Genomic DNA, 22,133 nt, shown 5'->3' on the forward strand with positions numbered 1-22,133 from the left:
AGAACCACTTTTGGTAACAAATACAGTAGTTAGGAATACGCATCCCGTTCAGAATGCATAATAATGTTTATCCTGAATCCTTTCCGGCTAAAAACAGGGCTGGCGCTGTGATGAGATATAGAAGGAGAATTTACAAAAAAACACCGTAACATGTTTGTTTTTTCCCAGAGGCTACATCCTCTTTTGCTGGAATACTTTATAAATACATATTAAAAAGTAAGGCAACAACTCCAAACAGTCCAAGCTGTTTGCTCAACTCCATTCCCAATTAGATTAGCAATCCTAGCGATCAATTTCTCAGTTGTACTGTTTAGTGTTTGTCTTTCTGATTTCAAAATGGTCCAAAAGGATGTTTTCTAACATCTCCAAAACATCTCTGGTGTGTGTGTGTGTTCAGTGATGTACGCAACTAATACTGGTCAGGTACTGAAGCCTATGATGTCCCAGTGCCTGTTTGCAAAGGATTCAAGACATTGGTTTGGATTCACCATAAACTTGCATGAACCCAAAATTCCCTTCCCTACTATGTTTATCACCTCTTCTCCTTTACTCCTAATTTTAAAACTAAAGGAGTACCAGGACTACCTAGTTACTGGAAAGATGTTCACTCCAGTAAATGAAACTTTTATCAGGAGCCTTTATAATTAATTCAGGGTCCCATTCCATGTGGACAATCAACTCATGAAGATGTGCAAAAGGAAAAGATGTCAAATTACAGTCAAGTTATCCAGAGGAGAATGTTATACAAACTGATATGGAAATGACAGTCTCTTTTTTTTCTTCCTTTACTATAAATACATTTAACAGTTTAGCAGAAAGACAAGCTAAATTTAAGATTGTTCACATTTAAAAATTGTTTCATACTCTCTGCTAATGATAAATAAGGAACTCCTGACAATGAATTGTAACAGCAATTTCATTAACAGATCTCTGAAGACTGCTTTTTTTTTTTTTAATAAGGGTTAGAACAATGATTATGTTTGCAATGTTCTGAGAAGTCCATCTACTGTCCAAACTTTGGATTGAAGTCCTTATTTTTTTTTCCTTTACTTAAGAGACAGGTATATACAGTGCTGTTGTAATAATGAAACAAATGTGAAATCTACTGTAAAGTTGCACAATACAGAAAACTGTTGCTCCATCTTCTACTACATAAATGTGTGACTCCACAGGTTAGTAATGTTGTTGTCATCATTTTTGTTAAGTTGGAATTATCCCATCACGTCTAAGACCTCTCTTCAACTCCAGATCCTCCAGTTTTTTCCATAATTCTTCACGCTCCTTTTCTTTCTTTTTCTCACTGGGAAAGAAAGAGAATGCAAGGTTAAATACCTGGGAAGGTTTAAAGCGATTATTCATCAGTAACTGCCCCTTTGACATACTTTTCCCCATGTATGTTTTAAAAGGGCTGAAAAATTTGGCCTTAAGCTTGTGAGTGTTTTTTCCTTTTGGTTTTTCTCTTGCCTTTTTTTTTTTTCTTCTGACACTTACATAAAGTAGTATCAATGAAGAGAGTAGGAGATGACAAAAATATTTTTAGATTTTATATTAATATTCCTTTATACTTAATACAGAATATTAACTTCCAAATTACTGAGAAACAAAAACAGGGATCATTTATATGTATCTGTTATCCAAAATCCAAGGACACATTAGTGACTTTCACTTGGGGTCTAGTTAAAATCTAATTTTCTTTGTCTCCAAATATTTAGTTTCTCAAAAGGAACACTAGAAATCACACTGATACAGAGAATGTAGTAGATCAAGAAAATATAGTTCCTCTTTATGAATATATATGTTTTCTACACTATGTATATGTAAACTCTTTAGCAGTATCTTGTCTGTATAGGATTAATGAATCACAAAATCTAAATCATTAATTTGTTTTATATTTATATATACAAAGTCTGTCTGGAAAAAGTCCAACCATTGTTAACATAGCAAGAACAATTTGTGTGACATCGATGTAACCTGGCAGCCAAGGAGAGTGGACTGGAATGCACATGCCTGAACAATGACTTAGCTGTACTAGTCAGTGGGGGTGGTAGACGCCACTGAGTGAACATGTGTACTGTGTGGCCATCGCATTCAAAATGACCAAGTGGCTCCTGGCTGGTGTGGCTCAGTGGACTGAATGCTGGCCGGCAAAGTAAAAGGTTGCTAGTTGGATTCCTAGTCAGGGCCCATGCTTGGCTTGTGGGCCAGGTCCCCAGTGGAAGGTGTGCAAGAGAAAACTGATCAACAGTTCTCTCATACATTGATGTTTCTCTCCCTCTCTTTCTCCCTCCCTTCCCCTCTCTCTAAAAATAGAAACTTTAAAAAAAAAATGACTGAGTAGAACAACAAATCTGTATCAAATTTTGCATTAAGCTTGAACATTCCTCTGCGGGAACTATTGGGATGATTCAGAAGGCCGCAGCTATGGGCAAATGGTGACTGGCCGCTTCATCACAACAACAGGCCTGCTCATGCATCAAGTCTGAGGCAGTTTTTCAGTCAAACATCAAACCACCCAGGTGACTCAGCACCCTCTACAGCCCAGATTTGGTGCCCTGTGACTTCTAGCTTTCCCCAAAACTAAAACCACCTCTGAAAGGGAAGAGATTTCAGACTCTTGATGAGATTCAGGAAACAATGACGGGGCAGCTGATGGCACATTGGGAGAACTGCGTGAGGTCCAAAACAGCCTACTTTAAAGGGGACTGAGGTGTCATTGTCCTATGTTTCTTGTATCTTCTATCTTTTTCAATAAATGTCTATTTTTCATATTACACGGGTGGATACCTTCTGGATAGATCTCATACGACCCAATTAAATATTCTTTCTTTTGTGATTTCAGTTTTAATGATCTGAACAGAACTTTGTCTATATAATTATATATTAAAATTTTAATGTCCCAAGCCTTCAAATTTAGTTCAATATCAGTGTGACTAGTGACTTCCAGTCTTTTGGAAATACTGGTAAAATTTACCCAAAACTCCAAATGTCTAAAATAGGGTTATTTTGCCACAGACATTTTTAGATAACATTTAACATCAACCAAGTTGGAAGAACATAATCCAGGAATACATGATTATTCTGTAAATTAAATAAATATGCATTTATTAAAAATAATTCACTGTACTGCCCCTAGCTTCCCTGTGCTGTGATGAACCAGTAAACAGCACACCCCAATGATATCTGTGTATCCATAAATTCAGGTAATTCCTGAAAAGAAGGGCTCTGCCTTCTCAGGCATGGGTGATATGGTCCTTGTGCTACTTTACCTAGCAAGGACTTAATGTCACTTACACTACAATATTTACTCAGGAAAATCCGCACAGGTTAAGTGAAATTTGTAAATAATTCCAATGCTTCATATACTTTTATATCATCACCAACTTTTTAAAGTTGTATTTGATATCTATAGCAATAGAAATTAATCTTCATTCCCCTTCCTCCCCCAAAATCTCTAGAAATACTTAAGTAATTTTATATTCTCATCCAACTAGTCTTAAGGGAATATTTAATTATGTAATATGGTAAGTAATATTATCATTTCATAATTACTATTTTTGTTATTTTAAGCCTTGTTTACCATAATTAGTTTCATCTACCTCAAATATAATCTGCACAATATGAATTTCAGTGGATATAACAGTTCTTCAAACAATTACCTATTGGGTAATTTCGACCCTGAAAAATTATGTTAGTAGGGCAATAGGGGTAAGACTAGATAATCCTTCAATCATTATGGATTCCAGATTCTTAACTCTAAAAGCAAGCTGTTTGGTAAATTATCACTTTTAGTTTCTCAGTACACTTTAAGGATAATATTAAGTCTAAATAAATGTTATCAGAGAACACTGATTTGAGTACATTTAAGTCAATTCTGTAGATACTGCTGAGTTTCAAAGCATATGATCTTTATATTTGGAATGAGAAGGAGAAGAAATTGGTAGGCAACAGCTTAGGAACAATATAAACATACATTAGGTTCATATTGCTCTAATTGATGGTTTAAATTAAGGACAAATATCAAAATATTCATCATCATTATACTGAAGCATTTCACTTATGTCTTTTTTTTTTTTAATTTTTTTTTTTTTTTTTGGTTTTTCAATTACAGTTGTCCCCTTTTCCCCTAATTTCTCTCCCTTCACTTATGTCTTTGATCAAAAGTTTTATGGCATTTTATGCAATCTGTTCTGTGGGGCTTTCCTTCCAGGATGAACTTCATGCTTATTTATCATAAATCTTTTATGCTAACAACTTTATCTTCGAACATTCTAAATGTTTCTGATGTAGTTAGCGTCATCCCCATTATTTTCCACTTTTCTCTCTGCCTGTAGGTGGGAATTTAAAAACTTAACCATATTTTCAAGCTAGGGATACTGTCAAATTCTCTACAATTTCAATCTTACATAGTACTACTGTTGGCATGTGTACCTAACAGTGCTAGTTGCTTATTCCACCCACCATTTCAAATTTGTAATACTTAAAATTTTAACTGAACTGAAACAGTTAGTAACACCTTGTCATCCAGAAATGAAATCTTTCATTCAGTTCTTCTCTGAACGTACTAAATAAGTCTATTCTCTCTTTCTATTTCTATATCTACGGAGAAGCCAATGTTTCCATCTGTTCAGTATAACCTTCTATTGCTCCTTGGACAAAATATTACCTTTGCTTTAAAAAAATAAAAAATCCTCCTCTCATTAAGAAAGGCCACTCACTATAAGTCACTTGAATGTATCAGAACATCAGAATCAACTTTAGAGTCTATGCCTAGTCCCCTTGGTTAACTCTTATCTTTTTTCAAGTTTGGTCTAGTTAAATAATCAATGGTCAGAAAACAACTTCACTATTAAAGTTCAATAACTATAAATTAATGTACTTCAATCAATTTCAGTATTTTAGAAATAAGGTCTTTAATACTATTAATGGGATTCTACAAATTTCATCCTTATGCAACTAGGATAATAAACTTTTAGTTGCTATAAAGGAACATTATGTACAGCACACTCTTTTAATAACACATCACAGTATGAAAATAGGTACTTTACCTTCTTTATTTAAATAACATTCTAAGTTTGGGACAGGAAAAGTTATTATAAATTCAACAATTTGCAAAAACTGTAAATATAGTAAATGAAAAGTTCTTTAAATAGCAAGTATGACACAACACGTTCCACAACTGATACTTACTTCACTATCTGTAAAAAGCCTCAGCCTCTTCTGACCATAGCTAAACACTTGTTATATTCCATAATTAAGCTGCTTTTCAATATATCACATCCTGGTAATTTTTTTTTTATTGATTATGATGGTCATTTGTCTCCTGCCATCAAACCTTTCCCCTCATTGCTCTTTATCATTAAAATGCAAGTAACACATTCAAAACCAGGCAAAGCAAAGAAGCAAGGGGACCATAAATAGCTTTGCTTAAGAGATTCCACAAGGTCCTGGGTCTGAACTCTCACATACCTCTGGGGCCTTCTGAAGTCCATGGTTTTATAATATAAAAAGTGGCATTTGCTTCTGTGTGATCAAAGCCAAAACGCAAAGGTCACACTACTAACAAACACTCTAGACTTTACTAAATTTCTACAAGTACATTCATGCCATGGTCTAAACCATGTGTCTGCCCCTCCCCCAAATTCATATGCTGAAATCTTAACCCCAAAAGGTGATGATATTAGTAGGTGGGGCCCATTAGAGAGGTGATTAGATCATGAGGATGGGTCCCTCATGAATGGGATTAGTGCTCCTATCAGAAATCCCACAGAAACCCCTTGTCCCCTCCACCAAGTGAGGACACAATGAGAAGGTGCCAGCTATGAACCAGAAAGATGGCCTTCATCCAACCACGCTGGCACCATGCACCTGTTCTTCCAGCTCAATAACTTTGTTTTTTATAAGTCACCCATAAAATACCCATATGTGGTATTTTATTACAGCGGTGCTAATGGACTAAGTCAACATCTTTAGGAAAGTTTGACATAGTAAACAATAAATAACAAAATGGAAGAATCACATAAATAAAATCAAGAAAGGCTTTACTCGGCGGTAAGCATTTATTATAAAGAGTACAACTGATTTTTGCCCCCTTTTGTCTTAAACATTTCAAGATTTATACAATAACAGACCCTTCAACCCGTTGCCTTTTCACTGCCCTTTAAATTATAATGCATTTGCTGGCTCCTAGAATAGAAAATAAGTTCTGGGCCAAAGAGCTAAACAAAATGGTGCCTCATCCCTCCTGCTGTCAGAGTGAAGTACAAGATCAACCCAACTGTATTTCAAGTAAGTTCAGAACAGGAATGAATCCAGATGGCAAACTACCTGACGGTCCCCGTAAGTGGGCCTGAAATACCACCTGCGCCAAGCTCCTAACCCTGAGGCAGAAGAGAAACACTGTAGAGGGGAGGGAGGAAAGCAACCTTTTTCAAAAGGACACTTCGTTAACCAGTGGCAAACTAATAAAGACACAGCTAATGAGCATGCAGAAATGAACCAATAAATAAATAAAATTGTGCTGCTTAGGATTTCGGTGGAAGCAGGCAACTTTAGCAAAGAGCAAGGAAAGAACTCAATGGTTTTATGCACAGCTGACAAAAAAGCTTTAAAAAGTTACCGCTGACGATCTGACTTGTATGTGGCTGTCAGCTCATCAAACATGGTGCTGTTCATCTCCATAAATGCCTTCAGCACGTTGTAGACTAACGCCACGATAGCCCTGGGAAGCAGAGAGAAGGGAACCTGTTGATTAGTCTTACACACGCGAGGCTTCGTGAAGAAAGTGAAAGCACAAGCTTTGAATGAGCTCCACGTATTGCACCCCATCTCCACCCCTTTTTAGTGGGAACTAGAAATGACCTACAGCTCAGTTCCACATCAGGAGTTACATTCTTTAGTGTTCAAAGCAAGACATCTTTCTGAGGGACAGCAGGACTATAAAAAGAAAAATCTAATTTTTCTCTTCTACTTATTGGTACCCAGAATAGACTTGCCTGTGGGCACTTAACTTCATTTAATAAAAAGGCAAGCATTAAAATAAAGCAACTTCACCCTAAAAAAGGAGTACCTGTGGTAGGACTAACCTTAGAGACCTGACTTTGCATGGAATTTTATTTTTAAAGGGGTAATATACATAATTCATCAAAATCAAAAGCTGTTCCCATGGAAACAAGTAATATGTATTATTCAAAGATATGATGTTAAAGCCCTTGAAGTTGGGCAGTTTAATATGAGTTATGTTTCTAATTGTGATATGCCTGCTTAGTCCCCAATACATTACTGGTAAAGTAACTGGCAAGCTGGTCATGCCTGCTATTAACTATGGAATAGCACACAGCTACACAGCCAAAACGGTGGTCCATACTGATCAAGTACCAAGCGGAAGAACAAGCTCTTGAGTGATGTGCAGACTGCCCCACGTGGGCTTGATAGCTTCAGACTAGAGTCTAAGTAGCATTGCCCTTTGCAAAAACAGACAAACAGGACTTCCATTTTGCAACAACACGCTCCCCACACCTCCGAAAAAGGCACTGGTAAAAGTTAGGCCATATGTGAAGTAATAGGTTTGATGTTTCCAAAACATTTGTAAGAAAGTGTCCTTGCTGCGTTGCTTCTTCCCATTGCCTATTATTAAAGGAAAACTTATGCTCCCTTCTGTTGAGGGGAATAACCTCCCCAAATAACTCCACACAGCAATGGAGAAGGGCCAAAGACAGTATGCTGAGCGGTCACACACCCTTGCTAAAATAAAACCCCTCTCTGGGTTCTCAAGAGGCTAGCTGCATAGGAGACTTAATTGTTTACTAGCTCATAATTTGTACAACTTTCGTTAATAAAATTTGGCAAATTTGAAAAACGAAAAATGTGTCATTTTGCAGTTGTATGTAGAACTTTTAAAGCCAAATTACAGATATATTGAATACTAGTTGCTAATTTTTAATGCAACATTAACTTTTCTATTCCACAGAGAAATATGTAAAGCCATTCAAATACAGAATGCTTTAACTTTCATAGCACTAGATGTTAAAGTTCTTTTTGAAGATTTTAAACTTTTCTCCCCTAGAAAACATATATGACTGAGTTGGTTTTTAAGAAATGGATTTTGGTAAAATGCAAATCACTTCATATCATATTCCTCCTCGAAACTCTTCAGTGTTTCCTTATCATCTACTTGGTGAAGGCACATGTGGGCCCCACTGCCCTTTCTAAACTTGTCTTCCAGCAACCTCCCCAAATACCTTGTGCTTTAACCCTCTCAAACCCAGAGAGATCCATGTTCTAACTGAAAACTGAAAGGTTGCCAGTTAAGACTTCCTGGTCAGGGTACATGCCTGGGTTGTGGGATCGGTCCCCAGTGGGGGAGCATATGAGAGGTAACCGATCGATGTTTGATGTTTATCTTTCACATCAATGCTTCTCTTCCTCTCTTCCTCCCTCCCTTCCCTTCTCTCTCAAAATAAATAACATCTTTCAAAGAAATTAAAATAAAATGGCTTCACCCATCCCACCCACCTGCCACCATCCCCTCAATGTCCACAAAAGCCTCTCCTCTTGCTCCAGAGCATCCCATATCTACTACCTTCACAGACAGGTCAGAAGCCCTCATGTAAACTGATGTGTTAACAGACCACATATAAGACACTGTTTTATAAAGTATCTGTTTACTTGTGGGTCTTGTCAACCAGTCAGTGAATTTGAAAAGGTAGAGATTTTACCTTTTCACATATCTGTCTTTAGCAACAAGCACAGCATCTGGCACAAAGCAAGCACTGAAGACATTATATTAAGCAAAAGAGAAGGAGGGGGGGAGAGAAGACCAAAGGAAGAGATGGAGAGGGAAGGAGGTAGAAAGGGAAGGAAGGAGGAAGGGAGGGAGGAACAAAAACAGAAGGGAGGGAGGGAGGGGAAAACCTACGGATTCCAATGTTCTTTTGAAATCCTATAAAGACTGGAAAACATGATGGGAAGGATGACATTCGAGTTTTCTTCTATCAAACTCATGATGTATTCATTATTCCAATAATACAGTGCCCTTTCTGCCACCTTGGAGAAAAGAAAAATAAAATGTTAAGAGAGAACAAGACAAAGACTAAATAAAATTATAAATCTCCAAACAAGAGTATTTTAATGTTATTTTTACATCATTCAATCAAGTGTAAAATTAAATATTAATCACACTCCATATTTTTGTGGATTTAAAATCTTTCAGAAAGTTTCAAAGTGGTCCATCCAATTGGAGAAAGGAAGGAAGTTTTCCTATTCCTATTCTCCTGTCATACTGCCCATTCCATCTGAGTCCGCATTTCTTCTGCATAGCTCCCAGGTCCCAGACACCTTTATTCCCTGTGCCACCCTGCCTCCCCCTTCCACAGCCCATGGCTGGCACTCAGTCAACAGCTGCTGAGAAAAACCCGGCCGCCCACTGCTGCAGAGCAGCTACCTGTGCTAAACACCTCCTATGGCAGGCATGTGCCTGCGCTGCAGGCAGAGCGTCCCACCTTCACCAGCACCTGAGGATAGGGACTGCTGTGCTCCTTGTACAGAGGAGGGCACTGAGGTTCAGAGAGACTGGTAACCTGGCCGAGGTCACATTACTAGTAAACTGTAAAAGCCGGGACTCTTTCCAGAGTTCATTTCTGTCTCCCTTCCTCTGAACTAAATAAGCCAGGAGAAAGTCACTCTACTTTTGGACTAGGGGACAATGGTGGACATACGCCTGCTTGCTATCTCAGCTCCCTTTTCTCTGACTACCACACTATCAAATGACTCTATGAATTCAACAGAACACCTCAAAAAATAATCTAAAAATATAAAAAGTAATCTAAAATAATAAGAATCATAATAAACCAAATCTCAAAAAAAAAATCTAAAATCTCTAGAAAGAATAGTTATATGGATAAAGGGAAGAGTGGCTTTTTTTGTTCAATCAGATTAAGAAATTATGTTATAATTTAATAAATTAAATTCGATCTTAAATTAGTCTTAATTTAATAAAACTGTACAAGAGGCACCCAACAACAGACTGAGAAATTAGAATATTTCCATTTACATTATTCAACTTGCTTAAAAAAAAGAAAAAGTCCTGGGCCTGTGAGGCACTAGACTCTGAGACTACAAAGAAAACAACTAATCATTACTGAATGCTTACTACATGCCAGGCACTGTGCAAAGTGCTTCACATACATGTTGTTTAATCCTCACAACCAGCACACAGAGTAGGTAACATTATTTCTATTTTGCAAATGAAGAAAGTGAGGCTCAAGGTCACATGGCTAGCAAGTGGCAGACTCCAAAGTCCTTCCTCTTAACCTCTCTACTCTTGTTATCCCTACAGAGCTCATCTGCTGGTGGGGAAAGAAGGAATCTACAGGCCTATCCAATGTGAACTGTGTGTGATAAATATCCTACCAGATACAGCAATAACTTGCTGAAAGGAAGGGCAGAAAGGACCACTGAGATGGCGTAGGGGAGAGGAGTGGCAGGACGACAATACAGGAGGTGGCATCGCAGCTGGGCTTCAAAGGATGGAAAAGGGAAGGGCATCTGAGGCTGAGGGAATTCAGGAAGGGAGGGCACAGGGACCAGCACAGACAGTGTCTGGTGCATCTCAGGTAGAACACGAAGCAAGGAAAGGAGGGAAAAAGGAGAGGAATCGATGAGACCACTCTGAAACTCACACCTGAAAGGAAGAATTTTTAAAGAGAACACAGGAGTATGCTGGTAAAGAAGAAGAGATCTCGGCTTTTCCCACATCCAATAATGAGCCACTTAATGCTAACAGGTATCTTAATCTCTATATATCGGTATGTCAATATATAAATCACTTACAGAAAGACAGTATGCAGTAAAGCACCTTAAAGAGGCAAGACGTTGTTTATAGAAAGTAAAAGTTAACAGGTCTGGCCCTAGAACAGAACCACTACCTTCCTGGGACCCACTGTTCTCCTACACATATGGGGGCAGTGTCTCTAGCCAGGCACTTTCTGGCCCCAATGCCACACCTGGAGCAAGTCGTGGTAAGTATCTGGCTACGCAGGGTAGCACAGGATAAATGTTTGCTGGATGAACCAATGAACACTTTAATGAATGAGTCAAGAAGAACCCTTTTCCTTCTTTTGTTCTCAGTTTTACTTCTGTCAAATAATTTAAAATTATTTTTTCTTTCTGCTATGGACTAAGTTGTGTCATTTCCCCATTCCCCACCAATTCCTATGTTGAAGCCCCAACCCCCAGTTTTGGGAGACAGAAGGTAATAAAGGTTAAGTGAGGTCATAAGGTTAAGGCCCTCATCTGACAGGCATGGTGGCCTTATAAGAGGCAGCGAGTGCCTCTTTCCAAGTGCACACACCAAGGAAAGGCTGTGTGAGGACAGTGAGAAGGTGGCCGTCTGCAAGACAGGAAGCCAGCCCTCACCAGCATCCGATCATGCTGGCACCCTGACCCAGACTTCCAGCCTCCACAACTGGGAGAAATGACTTCTGTTTTCAGGCCCCACAGTCTGTGGTGTTTTGTTATGAAACCTGAAACGGTCTAAGTATTTGTGCCACCTCAAAACTCGTATGTTAAGATTCTAATCCCCAAAGATGATGGCACTAGTAGGCAGAGCCTTTAGAAAGTACTTAGGTCATAAGAAAGGAGCCTTCATGAATGGGATCAGTGCCTTTCAAAAGAGGCTCCAGGGAGCTCCCAGCCCCTTCTGCCATGTGAGACAGCCAGAAGTCTAGGGCCCGGAAGAGAGCCCTCACCTAGCCATGTGACACCTTAGTGTCAGGCTCCCAGCCTTCTGTTGGTCATAAGCCACCCAATCTGTGGTATTTTGTTAGAATAGTTAGTCCATCCCAGTCAGGGCACATGACTTGGTTGCACATCAAATCCCCAGTTGGGGGCGCAAGTGAGAGGCAACCCTACAATGATGTTTCTCTCCCTCTCTCCTTTCCCCTCTCTCTAAAAATAAATAAATAAACAAAGCAAGAAACAAATAAATAAAATTAAAAAAAAAAAAAAAAAAGAATAGTTAGTCCAACTAAGACAGCCCCAGCTGACTAAGACATTCTGTCTCCTTTCTGAGCTTCGAAGAATCACTTAAGCCCCCGTGGTGATACTCATTTTTAAAGATTCCTGCCCCTTGCCCTCCATTACACCACACATTCTCATGAAAACTGAAAGTAAGTTAAACAATCCAGGTGCTTCATGTCTGGGCACCACAGGCATGTTTAATATGCAAAACATCTACAGTGTCCTAACATTTTTAAAAATTTAGACATGTGTTATATCACCTGAATGTAATGCTTCATATAATGGTTTCTGGCTTTGTTTGGGGTTTTTTTTGTTTGTTTGTTTGTTTGTTTGTTTGTTTGGCTTTGTGGTACAGTCCCAAGATTGTCCCAAGGTCACTGATTCAACCTACTAAGATGTCTTCAGACCACAGCCAGTGTCTCTAACTATGCAGGATAATGACAGGGCAGGGGAAAAGTCCACCATCAAGTCCACTGTTTGCTGTGTGATTCTGCGCTGCCAACTATAATCTGAACAATCTCTTCAAATCGGCAGGCACTATATAAAGAGACAATTCTCTACGCTCTTATTTGGACATCTGGTGAGATAGCAAAGGGCAAAACCTAATGTGTTTTCCCCCCAGATCACCCTCTTCCCTCCTGCCTGAGTTCCTTGTCACTGCAGCCAGGGCCCAGCTGAGAAAAGGGCTGCCCACGTTCACCTGCCCTGTATTCTCCCCGGATGGCCACAAGGAGGCAGGGTAGTGCCACAGGAAGGTCCTGACAAGAAACTATGCCTATTAAGTCCACCACCTATTAACTTGGGATCTTGAGCAAATTATTCCCTGGGACTCATTTGTTTTTCCATCTACAAAATTATCATAAGATAATCTGAAGTTTGGAAATAATGTATGTAAAGCATCCAGTACCGTATAAAATATTAGTGTGCTTTTTTTCATAAGCTTTCTTTAGTATTCTCTCTTACACACTACAGGAACCCTACCAGTCCACCTTTTATTTATTTAGCTACTTTACTGGAGACGAATTATTGTTACCACTTTGAACATCAGTGTTCACATCTGTAAAAATCATACTGCTCTCCTTGCAGGGCAGTTGTGAGAATTAAAGTTAATGAGCAGAAAGAACCATCAGAGGGGCTGGCATATAGCAAGTGCTCAAGATAAAGGTGCCTATTGTTAAAATTATTATCAAGTGAAAAAACTGCAAACAGGTAACAACAGGTAGCTAGTGCCCATTATATATTTTTCAATACAAATAAAATTTTACCAAAATAATACATGTTGCATAGGCCACTCTGGCTCATGCCCTCCTACCTGAAAATGGGGGCTAGATACACACTTGGCAATTTGTTTAAACAAAGGTTCTTGAATTTTAACAAACTGTGATGGTTCGATTACATCCAATATTTCTTCAAGCTCCCCAAGGAACATGACCTGTAAATACATGCAAAACACAAAATGTCAGGCACTTTATTAAAAAATCCACAGGAATGATGACAATTAATAAGAGTTTGCACTGTTTTAAGAAAAATTTATACATAAAACTAAACATGAACAAATCAGGTACTAACTCATGTTAGAAGATGTTCATTCACAAGGAATTCACCAGAAGGTTCTTGTTGAGAGCAAGTTCCCTATGCTCTTTGGGAAAAATTTTGGAAAAATTATTTTTGGAAAAATGCGTGTTACATCTCCTACACAGAACAATGGCACTGAGACAACGCAGCAGGACCCCTGCGGACCAGGACTGTCCCTCTGGGGCTCTCCCCTTTATTGACATCAACCCAGCTATCTCCTCCCCTCACCCATTTTTTTTTTTAAAACAAAGGGGGTGCGGCTGTCCTGCACGCATGTACAGAAGTCGATAGTGGCACCTGCATATGTTTCCCAACTGTTTACAGCCTTGCTTGTGCTAGGCGTTCCTTTAGGGTACGCCAGGTGACAGAACACAGAGTCAGAAAGATACAAGTGAGCAGGTTCACCCCCATTCAAGGTACCCTTGAAACCCTTAGCACACACGGACCCAATCACCATGCACAGGGACACAGTCGTTCACTGTCAAGCACAATGAATCTCGTGACCTCAAGAAACTGCTTTCAGATCACAAAATGGAGCCAAATAAAAAGTGTAATCAGCCCTGGCTGGTGTGGCTCAGTGGATTGAGTGCCCATCTACAAACCAAAGGGTCGCTGGTTTGATTCCCAGTCAGGGCACATGCCCGGGTTGTGGGCCAGGTCCCCAGTTGGGGGTGCGCGAGAGGCAGCCACACATTGATGTTTCCCTCCCTGTCTTTCTCTCTCCCTTCTGCTCTCTCTCAAATAAATAAATAAATAATTTTTTTAAAAAATGTGTAATCAACTGTTTTAAATATAATGGAAAACTGACAGAGAAATAAAAAGCAGTTACCTATTTAGGCATAAAAAATAAATATCTTAGAAAAAATTACGTATGCAATTAAAATATGAAAAATGACAATGTTTTTATATTGTAAGATACATATGGGTAGCAATGTATACTTTTTTTTTATTTATTGTTTTTCTATTACAGTTGTCCAACATTTTCCCCCATTGCTACCCTTCCACCTCGCCCACTCACCACTCCCACAGTCAATCCCCACCCTGTTGACCATGTCCATGGGTCCTTTATAGTAGTTCCTTAACTAGACCCTTCCCCTTCTTACCCAACCACTCCCCCGCTCCGTAACTGTTAGTCTGCTCCTTGTTTACATGCTTCCGGTTCAATTAGCAATGTATACTTTTAATTTTACCTAACAGGTATTTAAAAATTAAGACAACTTTCTGTAATTGTATGAAGTAGGGTTTTGGAGAACTGAAACTGATTTGGGAAAGGAGAGTGTTTCTGTTAAAAGCAAAGTTTTAGTAGACCCTTGCCATTTGTCAAGATACATAAATTCTCTCAAAATTTTTCCAAAATGTAAAACTAACAGTTGACCTGGGGGGGGGGGGGGGGGGCATTTTCACATGGTTTCTAACCTTCCAGAAGAGGGGTTGCAGAACTGGTACCTAGCTAGGCTCACTTCTAATCTAAGAGACTCACCCCCCACCCCAACAATTTCACATGGCACATGCCTGATTAGGTCTCAGCAAAAGTACACATGATTGTAGGTGAGAGGTTTCCAGGGTCACTTGTAAACAGTTGAAACTAAAGGTCTGTAATATATTTCACGACTATACACAGTAAGATTCCATCTACACTATGCTTTAAAGTGGGTGTTGGGGCAGGTTGTTCTAGCATTTATCTATAGTGACAGCAAAACCTCCATACTATGAAGGTGGGCACGAGGAAGGTGAAAGAGAGAGCTAGACAGTTGGACACATGACTTTGGCTTCCATGGGGCTGCACAGCACTGTGATAAAAGTCCAGGGCTCACCGATCAGGGAGCTGGGGCCTGGCCTAGCCATCTACACTTTGTGCACTCGGGCAGCTACTTAATTTCTCTAGGCACCAATTTCACAACCAGTAAAATGAGAATATTCACATTTCCACCTTACAGAGCTACAGAGATGATTAAATGAGAGAATGCAGTTTATACATGCTTATTAGCTCGGTGCCTGGCACTCAGCCAAGTATTTAGTAAGCTATTAACATTGACATAAGCACTTACCTCTTTCTGACTACATGTTTTGGGCCAAAATTTCATTAACCCCCTAATAACCTAAAATGAAAAGGAGAAGAACAAATGACACTTAATTTTTCAAATAAACTCCATGAAAAGTGATCCACACTTTGAAACTATGGAAAAAATACTTACTGGTTCTGTGAGAGATGGATCTTTCTCCAGAAACTGTACTATGCAATACGCCAGCTGCAGAAACAAACAAACAAAAAAGACAAAGTTGGAAATTCTATATATTAAGGGTTCAAAAGATGTATTAGTAAAACTTCCTAAAAAGTTCCCAGACTCTGGTTTCTATAACTTCATGTCTAATTATTTTTTAAAAATTAAAAATATATAAAGCAAAATAAAAAGACTGACACTAATAAGGCTCCAGGAGAGGTTTTTAAGAAAGAATATTGGGATATGAAATAACCAGATAATGAAAATCGGGGGTGAAAGATCACATTAAGTATATTCTGCGAGTATCTCATCTATATAGTTTGAGTTACACCTCATGGGCTTCCTTTCACTCTTTGTTACATCAACAGTACTGGGTTTTACTGTGGTTCCACAAGAGTGCTCTCTGAGAAGTAGGCTCTTCCCAAAACCCTGCTGACTGCCTGAAATGGCTCATGCAAACTAAAGCAGTTTCAAGAAGACATAAAAAACATTCTACCTGCCAGTTAGAACCTGGAGAAATATGGGTTTTATATATGATGCAAACTCATCTCAATAAGAATTCTTTTAAATGATCACCAAATGTGATACCTTGCTTCAAAAACTAGAGGCAAGATTTGTAAAAGGACTCCTAAAGATTCTTGGACAAAAAATCCACTCTTGTGAAACACTTTGAGGGTGTTCTAAATGAGAAGCATATGGACTAATTTTTCCTCGAAACACAGAATTTCAAATTTAAAGAGGAACACTGCTCAGAAAAATGTGTTATATTTTTATGCAAACTCAAAACATTGCCATTGGGGGGACTGGGGAGTCAGAGGTTTGAAATATTAAAATTAAAACACCACTAGATCATTTATCTACCCCTTAGTGACATGCATACCATGCAAGGCAGTGTTAGAATGGAAATTAGAGTGGGAACAAGACAGGGTATGTTTTTTAAAGTAATGGAGGGTAAAAATAAAAAGATGTGAAAATACTGATTTGTTTACTTGTGCGAGTATTTATTTGTGTGTAGAAAGTTAGAAAAATATTGTGAATGAACTAGAAGAGGGAGCAAAGGACAACTTATAGACTATTGCAAAATAAGGTTGAGACAAAATGTTTGAGAACATTCAAAAATGATTACCCATGTCCAAAGATCTAAATCTGAAAAGCCCATATAGTTTATTATATACGACGTATTCAATATATAATTTGTGAATGGGGCAAGTCTTCTAAATTCTCTGAAAAGTGAGAGGACTAAATAAATGTAACTTTCACTTGAAAAATATTCCCATGAGTTTTCTACACACTGAAAAACACATATTTACACATTTTTATTTTCTTTGGGGAGTATCTGAAACTTTAACAGGTCTTTTTTTTTAATTAAGTAAATATCAATATCAAGAAAACACTGAGTTTGTAAACTTTACTTTGCTTTCAAAAACATAGTTGTGCAAAATTCTACCTGGGCATGGAAGAGCGACAAGCTCCTTACAGTGTGTAAAGGGATCAACACTTTCACCAGAAACTGCTTGTGTTCTGCCTTAAGAGGTAAAGCAAAGCCATTGATAATACTAGGAAAAAGAAAAGAGACATGAATTAGCAATGTTACCACAACAAGCTGAACTGAGACAAATTATTCTTGTGAGATCGGGTTAAATCTTTATCAGTGTATGATTGGTCCAGAGCAACCCAAAACCCATCCCAGTAACATTCAAGATTTCTTAGTTACTTCAAAGAATACATGTAAGTAGGAAGGAAATTTAAGAGAAGAAAATCTGCTTTTGATCTCCCAGCATGGGCTCCTGTGCTCTTAAACCTAACTGGATGGTCCCAAAATCCTTTGTATCAACAACTCTTTACTCTTCCTCTTTTCCTTTCCTAAGTAATTGCCTGCCTTGCTCACAATGACCCTTTCCAGTCCCAGACATCACTCCTTCCTGTGCCTGACATCTGTGCTCAGACCAAGAATACCGTAGAGCCAGCCTAGGGATGTTGCAGAGAAAACTTTGTGACTCCACCTTCTTTTTCTCCTCATATGAGGAGGAGAGGCTAAGTAATCACATTGTCCAGTTACATTAGTCTCCCTTGTGTGTAGAAACCTACACAACAGCTGTCTCCTTCCAGTTCATTCCATGATGCCAAGGAACAGCTGCTCAAGAACTACACCTGGGTACACAGTTCCCTTGAAAATGGCAGTCTTTCCAATTTATTATAAACTTGCTTTCAAAAGATTTGGCAAAGGACAGGTAGCCTGGAAACTAACAAGAATAAGATGTACTGGCTATGTAATGAGGAATAAACTGTTAGCTCTTTCTGTCATCCCAGTAGAATTAGCAATGCAGAACTGTGGAACAAGGGGAACAAGAAATTGTGTTTCAGAGAGTCAGCTGGGAAACATGCTAAAGCACAAGTGAGAGTATCCGATGTATGTACAGCAAGAGATCTAGGTCAACAGTTCCCTGCTCCACCTGAACCTAATTTATAGAATGATACTCCACTGAGATTAGCAATTTGATAAAATGTGCTTACCTTCCTAATATTTCCAGCAGTTCAGCTACACCATTGAAGTGTTCTGTTTCATAAACAAACCTTTAAGAAAGAGAGAGAGAAAGGAGAGAGGGAGAGAGAAAGGAAGTGAGAGAGAGAGAGAAGAAAGTCAGTCTATTATGCTCAAATATTTGAGGTTTACCGTGTATTCATTACTTCTATAAGACCATCAATTTTGTTTCTCCTTCTCCCCCCTCCCTGTACTTACCTTAGAAAAATATTGTTAATCTGTTTTCGGATAAATGCTCTAAGACCAAGAAACTTGCCATAAATTCTGTGTAAGACTGTTTTTAAGTAGTCGCGTTCCCGAGGGTCTTCGCTGTCAAATAGCTCCAAGAGCTGTTGTAAACAAAAGAGTGCAGCTGTCAAAATCGGTTTCAGGGAAAAATTTAGGAATTCTGCCACTCATTATTATAAACCCCTTCCTTCCTTCCTCAACTTGAGTATCTTTATGTGCCAGGTACACTGCTAGCTGTTGGGAATACAGTGATAAGTCAAACAAGGGGCTTATACTCTAGTGAAGAGATACATAATAATAATAATAATAATAATGATGATAATAATGATAATAATAATAATAATAATACCTAGCAGCACTTAGTATGGTTATCAGGCAATTTTCTAAGTAATCTAATTATATTATTACTGCCTATGAGATAGTTTTATCTCCATTTTATAGATGAGGAAATCGGGGGCACAGAAATGATAAGTAAACTTGCCCATGGTCTCAAAACTAATAAGTGGTAGGGCTAGGATTTGAACTCAAGAAGCCGAGGCCCTAGAGTCCATTATTTCAACCACTTCACTACTATGACATAAGCTACCCACTGAGCTTATGTTCCAGACATATAGTTAAGATAAGCCTTCAGCTCTACCAGAGCATACAAGTTAATGAAACAACCTACACCAAAGCAAACATCCACAAGTCCCCAATGATGCAGGCAACGTTTCTTTCTAGATCTTGGTTCTTGTTACATAGGTTAAGTAAATAAAAATCTTTGTAAATATTCACTGAGGTGAACAGTCACCATTTTCACATGTATGTTATACATGAATAACATTTTTAAAGCCCCCAATCATTTGTAAAGTCATTGGTAAAGTCAATAGCTCGAACCTGATAAGATCAGTGTTTGTCAACACAAAAACTTGTACAAGAATGTTCACACCAGTATTATTCATAACAGCCAAAGAGTGAGTCAAGAACCCAAATGTCCATTATCTGATGCACAGATAAGCAAAATGTGTTACAGTAAAATATTTGGTCATAAAAAGAAATAAAGTACTGATGTATGTTACCACATGGATAACAAACCTCATATACAAAGTGAAAGAAGCACCCTGGCTGCTGTGCCTCAATGAGTTGAGCACTGGCCTGTGAACTGAAAGGTCTCCAGTTTAATTCCCAGTCAGGGCACATGCCTGGGTTGTGGGCCAGGTCCCCAGTTGGGGGTGTGCAAGAGGCAACTGATCAACCAATCGATGTTTCTCTCGCACATCAATGTTTCTCTCCTTCTCCCTGCTTTCCCCTCAATAAATAAATAGATAGATAGATAGATAGATAGATAGATAGATATAGATAGAAATCATTTAAAAAGAAGTGAAAGAAGCCAGTTACAAAAGGCCACATATAGCATGAAATTTGTAAACTGTATGAAATGTATACGTATGTACATGAAATAAGCAAATTCATAGAGAGATAAAGCAGAATGAGGAGAGACTGCTAATGAGCATGGCATTTCTTTGGAGGATGACAAAATGCTCTGTAATTACGCAGTAGTGGTGGTTACACAACTCTGAATGTGCTAGAAAACAATGAGTTGTACATTTTAAAAAGTGAATTTTTGGTATATGAATTATATCTTAATAAAGCTGCTATTTTTTTTCCTAAATGACAAAAGGCAGGTTCCTCAAACTAAAGAACAAACTTAAGAGACTGGTTTAAATTTTACTGAGTTCTTCATACATTGATTATCATGACAATAAAGCAAAACTCACAGTTCTAATATTGACTTTATAGCAAAACATTTCAAGAGCATATAGACAGCATACAAATGAACACAGACTACCCTAATTACCAAAAAGCTATCAATATACAAAAGCATGACTTCAGGTGATTAAGACATGAGGCTAAGACTGATAGCAAAATATTATACTCAGTGGGAGATACTCAAATAAATTATCTACTTTTGTTTGGTGCTTGTCTTTGAATAAAAGGCAGAGTTCTAGACAAGGGGAAAAAAAAGGCCCTTCAAATAATGGCAGGAAGCACAAACTGAAGAGCAGTCTTCAAAAATGGGCAATAAGCCCTGGCTGGTGTGGCTCAGTGGATTGAGCACTGGCCTGGGAAACAAAGGATTCCCGGTTCGATTTCCTGTCAGGGCACATGTCTGGGTTGCAGGCCAGATCGCTGTTTCTCTTGCACATTGATGTTTCTCTCTCTTTCCCTCTCTCTAAAACTAAATAAATAAAATCGTTTTTTTTTTTTAATGGGTAATGAGACAGATGTAATTTTTGGCTACACAATGTCATCTATCCATTCATCCAACCATCCATTCAAAAAATGAATATTTTAAATAAATGTGTACGCAGACACAAACTGCTTTCAGAAAGCCCAGTCTAATGAGAATGGTGGTATATAAACTGCAAGATAGGTGGTTCAGGATGCTATATATTATAAATACATAGCAGACATATCTACTCTATTTGGGAGAAGTGGAGTGATCAGGGAAGCCCCTTCTAGAGGAAGTGACATCCAGACTGACCTATGAAGAAATCAGGAGCTAGAGACAGTGGAAGTGTTCATGGCATATTCAATACCATACACCTTCACTAGCAGCCTATCTGAAAAGAAGATACTATTAAAATAGCTGCCATACCTGTGCCCACCTGACCATGCAATCAATCAATCAATCAATGTCAGGGACGGCCCTCATTGCTGGGCGCACACACACACTAGTTAAGAAAATTGGAGCCCACAAAAAAGCAATAAGCAGATCAACTATCCATTTCTACAGGAAACAGTCTGAAAAAGAAACACATGTGACCCTATAGGCAATAAAAGACCCCATGGCTCAGTCTCTCTTATCCACTACATGCACAAAATGACATAAGATCTCTAACTTACCCATGCTATTCCTTAATAGAATAATTAACCTTTTGAGTTCTATTTTTTCCTTTGGTTTCTATTTTTAAGTGTTGTGAAGTGGTTTAATGAGTAATTTGCAACCAACATAAGAGGTTTGAAATGGTGCACTCTTAGCAAAACTTGAATTAACTATGCTTATGTATTATTAATCTTAAGAGTTTAATGAAAACATAATAATCAAACAAAAATTAGTGAACTAATATTTTCCTTAGGCTCTTAAAGAAAATGCATTACCAGGCGTCTAACTGGAGTCATTTACAAAGCTACGAGCATGATATATATCACATTCTATGAGAAAGAAAGATAAATCGCAGCATATAAATTATTTTTCTGCTCTTCTATAGAACACACTCTTGCTGGTTTTATGATGTATGAGACAAAGGGAACAGTATAATAGTGCACATGCAAAAAGCGGGGGGGGGGGGGGCAGGAGGTGGGTAAGATGAGCTGATTTCCAAAACAAAACAATATGTGTGCTTAGTCATATACAAAGTCCAAACACTCCCCACACACACAAAAAAAAAGCAATGAAAAATATAATCCAGCATCTCTATATGCCTCGATGAACAATATAACAGGCAACTGGTTGTCAAAGTAAGAAGCTGAGAAGTTTCCAAGGTGATTACAGAGCAAAGACAGACCTG

At 38.4% G+C, this 22,133-nt stretch overlaps 1 protein-coding gene across 3 annotated transcripts in view; it reads right to left on the reverse strand.

Annotated features, from left to right (window-relative positions):
* Nucleotides 1-931: 931 nt before the first annotated feature.
* The window catches only part of PPP2R5E (protein phosphatase 2 regulatory subunit B'epsilon), a 134,133-nt gene continuing 112,931 nt past the window's right edge, over nt 932-22,133 (reverse strand). For 2 of the 3 annotated variants that reach the window (XM_090270965.1, XM_090270964.1), the window contains exons 6-14: nt 18,553-18,683; nt 18,327-18,386; nt 17,260-17,368; nt 15,786-15,839; nt 15,639-15,689; nt 13,328-13,447; nt 8,915-9,042; nt 6,617-6,718; nt 932-1,300 (exon numbers count right to left, since the gene is read on the reverse strand). In XM_090270965.1, coding sequence (XP_090127091.1) covers nt 1,201-1,300; nt 6,617-6,718; nt 8,915-9,042; nt 13,328-13,447; nt 15,639-15,689; nt 15,786-15,839; nt 17,260-17,368; nt 18,327-18,386; nt 18,553-18,683 — 855 coding nt within the window. In that variant the 3' untranslated portion in view covers nt 932-1,200. The remainder of the gene's footprint in view (nt 1,301-6,616; nt 6,719-8,914; nt 9,043-13,327; nt 13,448-15,638; nt 15,690-15,785; nt 15,840-17,259; nt 17,369-18,326; nt 18,387-18,552; nt 18,684-22,133) is intronic. The other variant, XM_090270966.1, reaches the window with a different exon arrangement.

This window comes from Furipterus horrens, unplaced genomic scaffold (genome assembly GCF_987537825.1).
Source record: "Furipterus horrens unplaced genomic scaffold, mFurHor1.1.pri manual_scaffold_3, whole genome shotgun sequence".
Lineage (NCBI taxonomy): Eukaryota > Metazoa > Chordata > Mammalia > Chiroptera > Furipteridae > Furipterus > Furipterus horrens.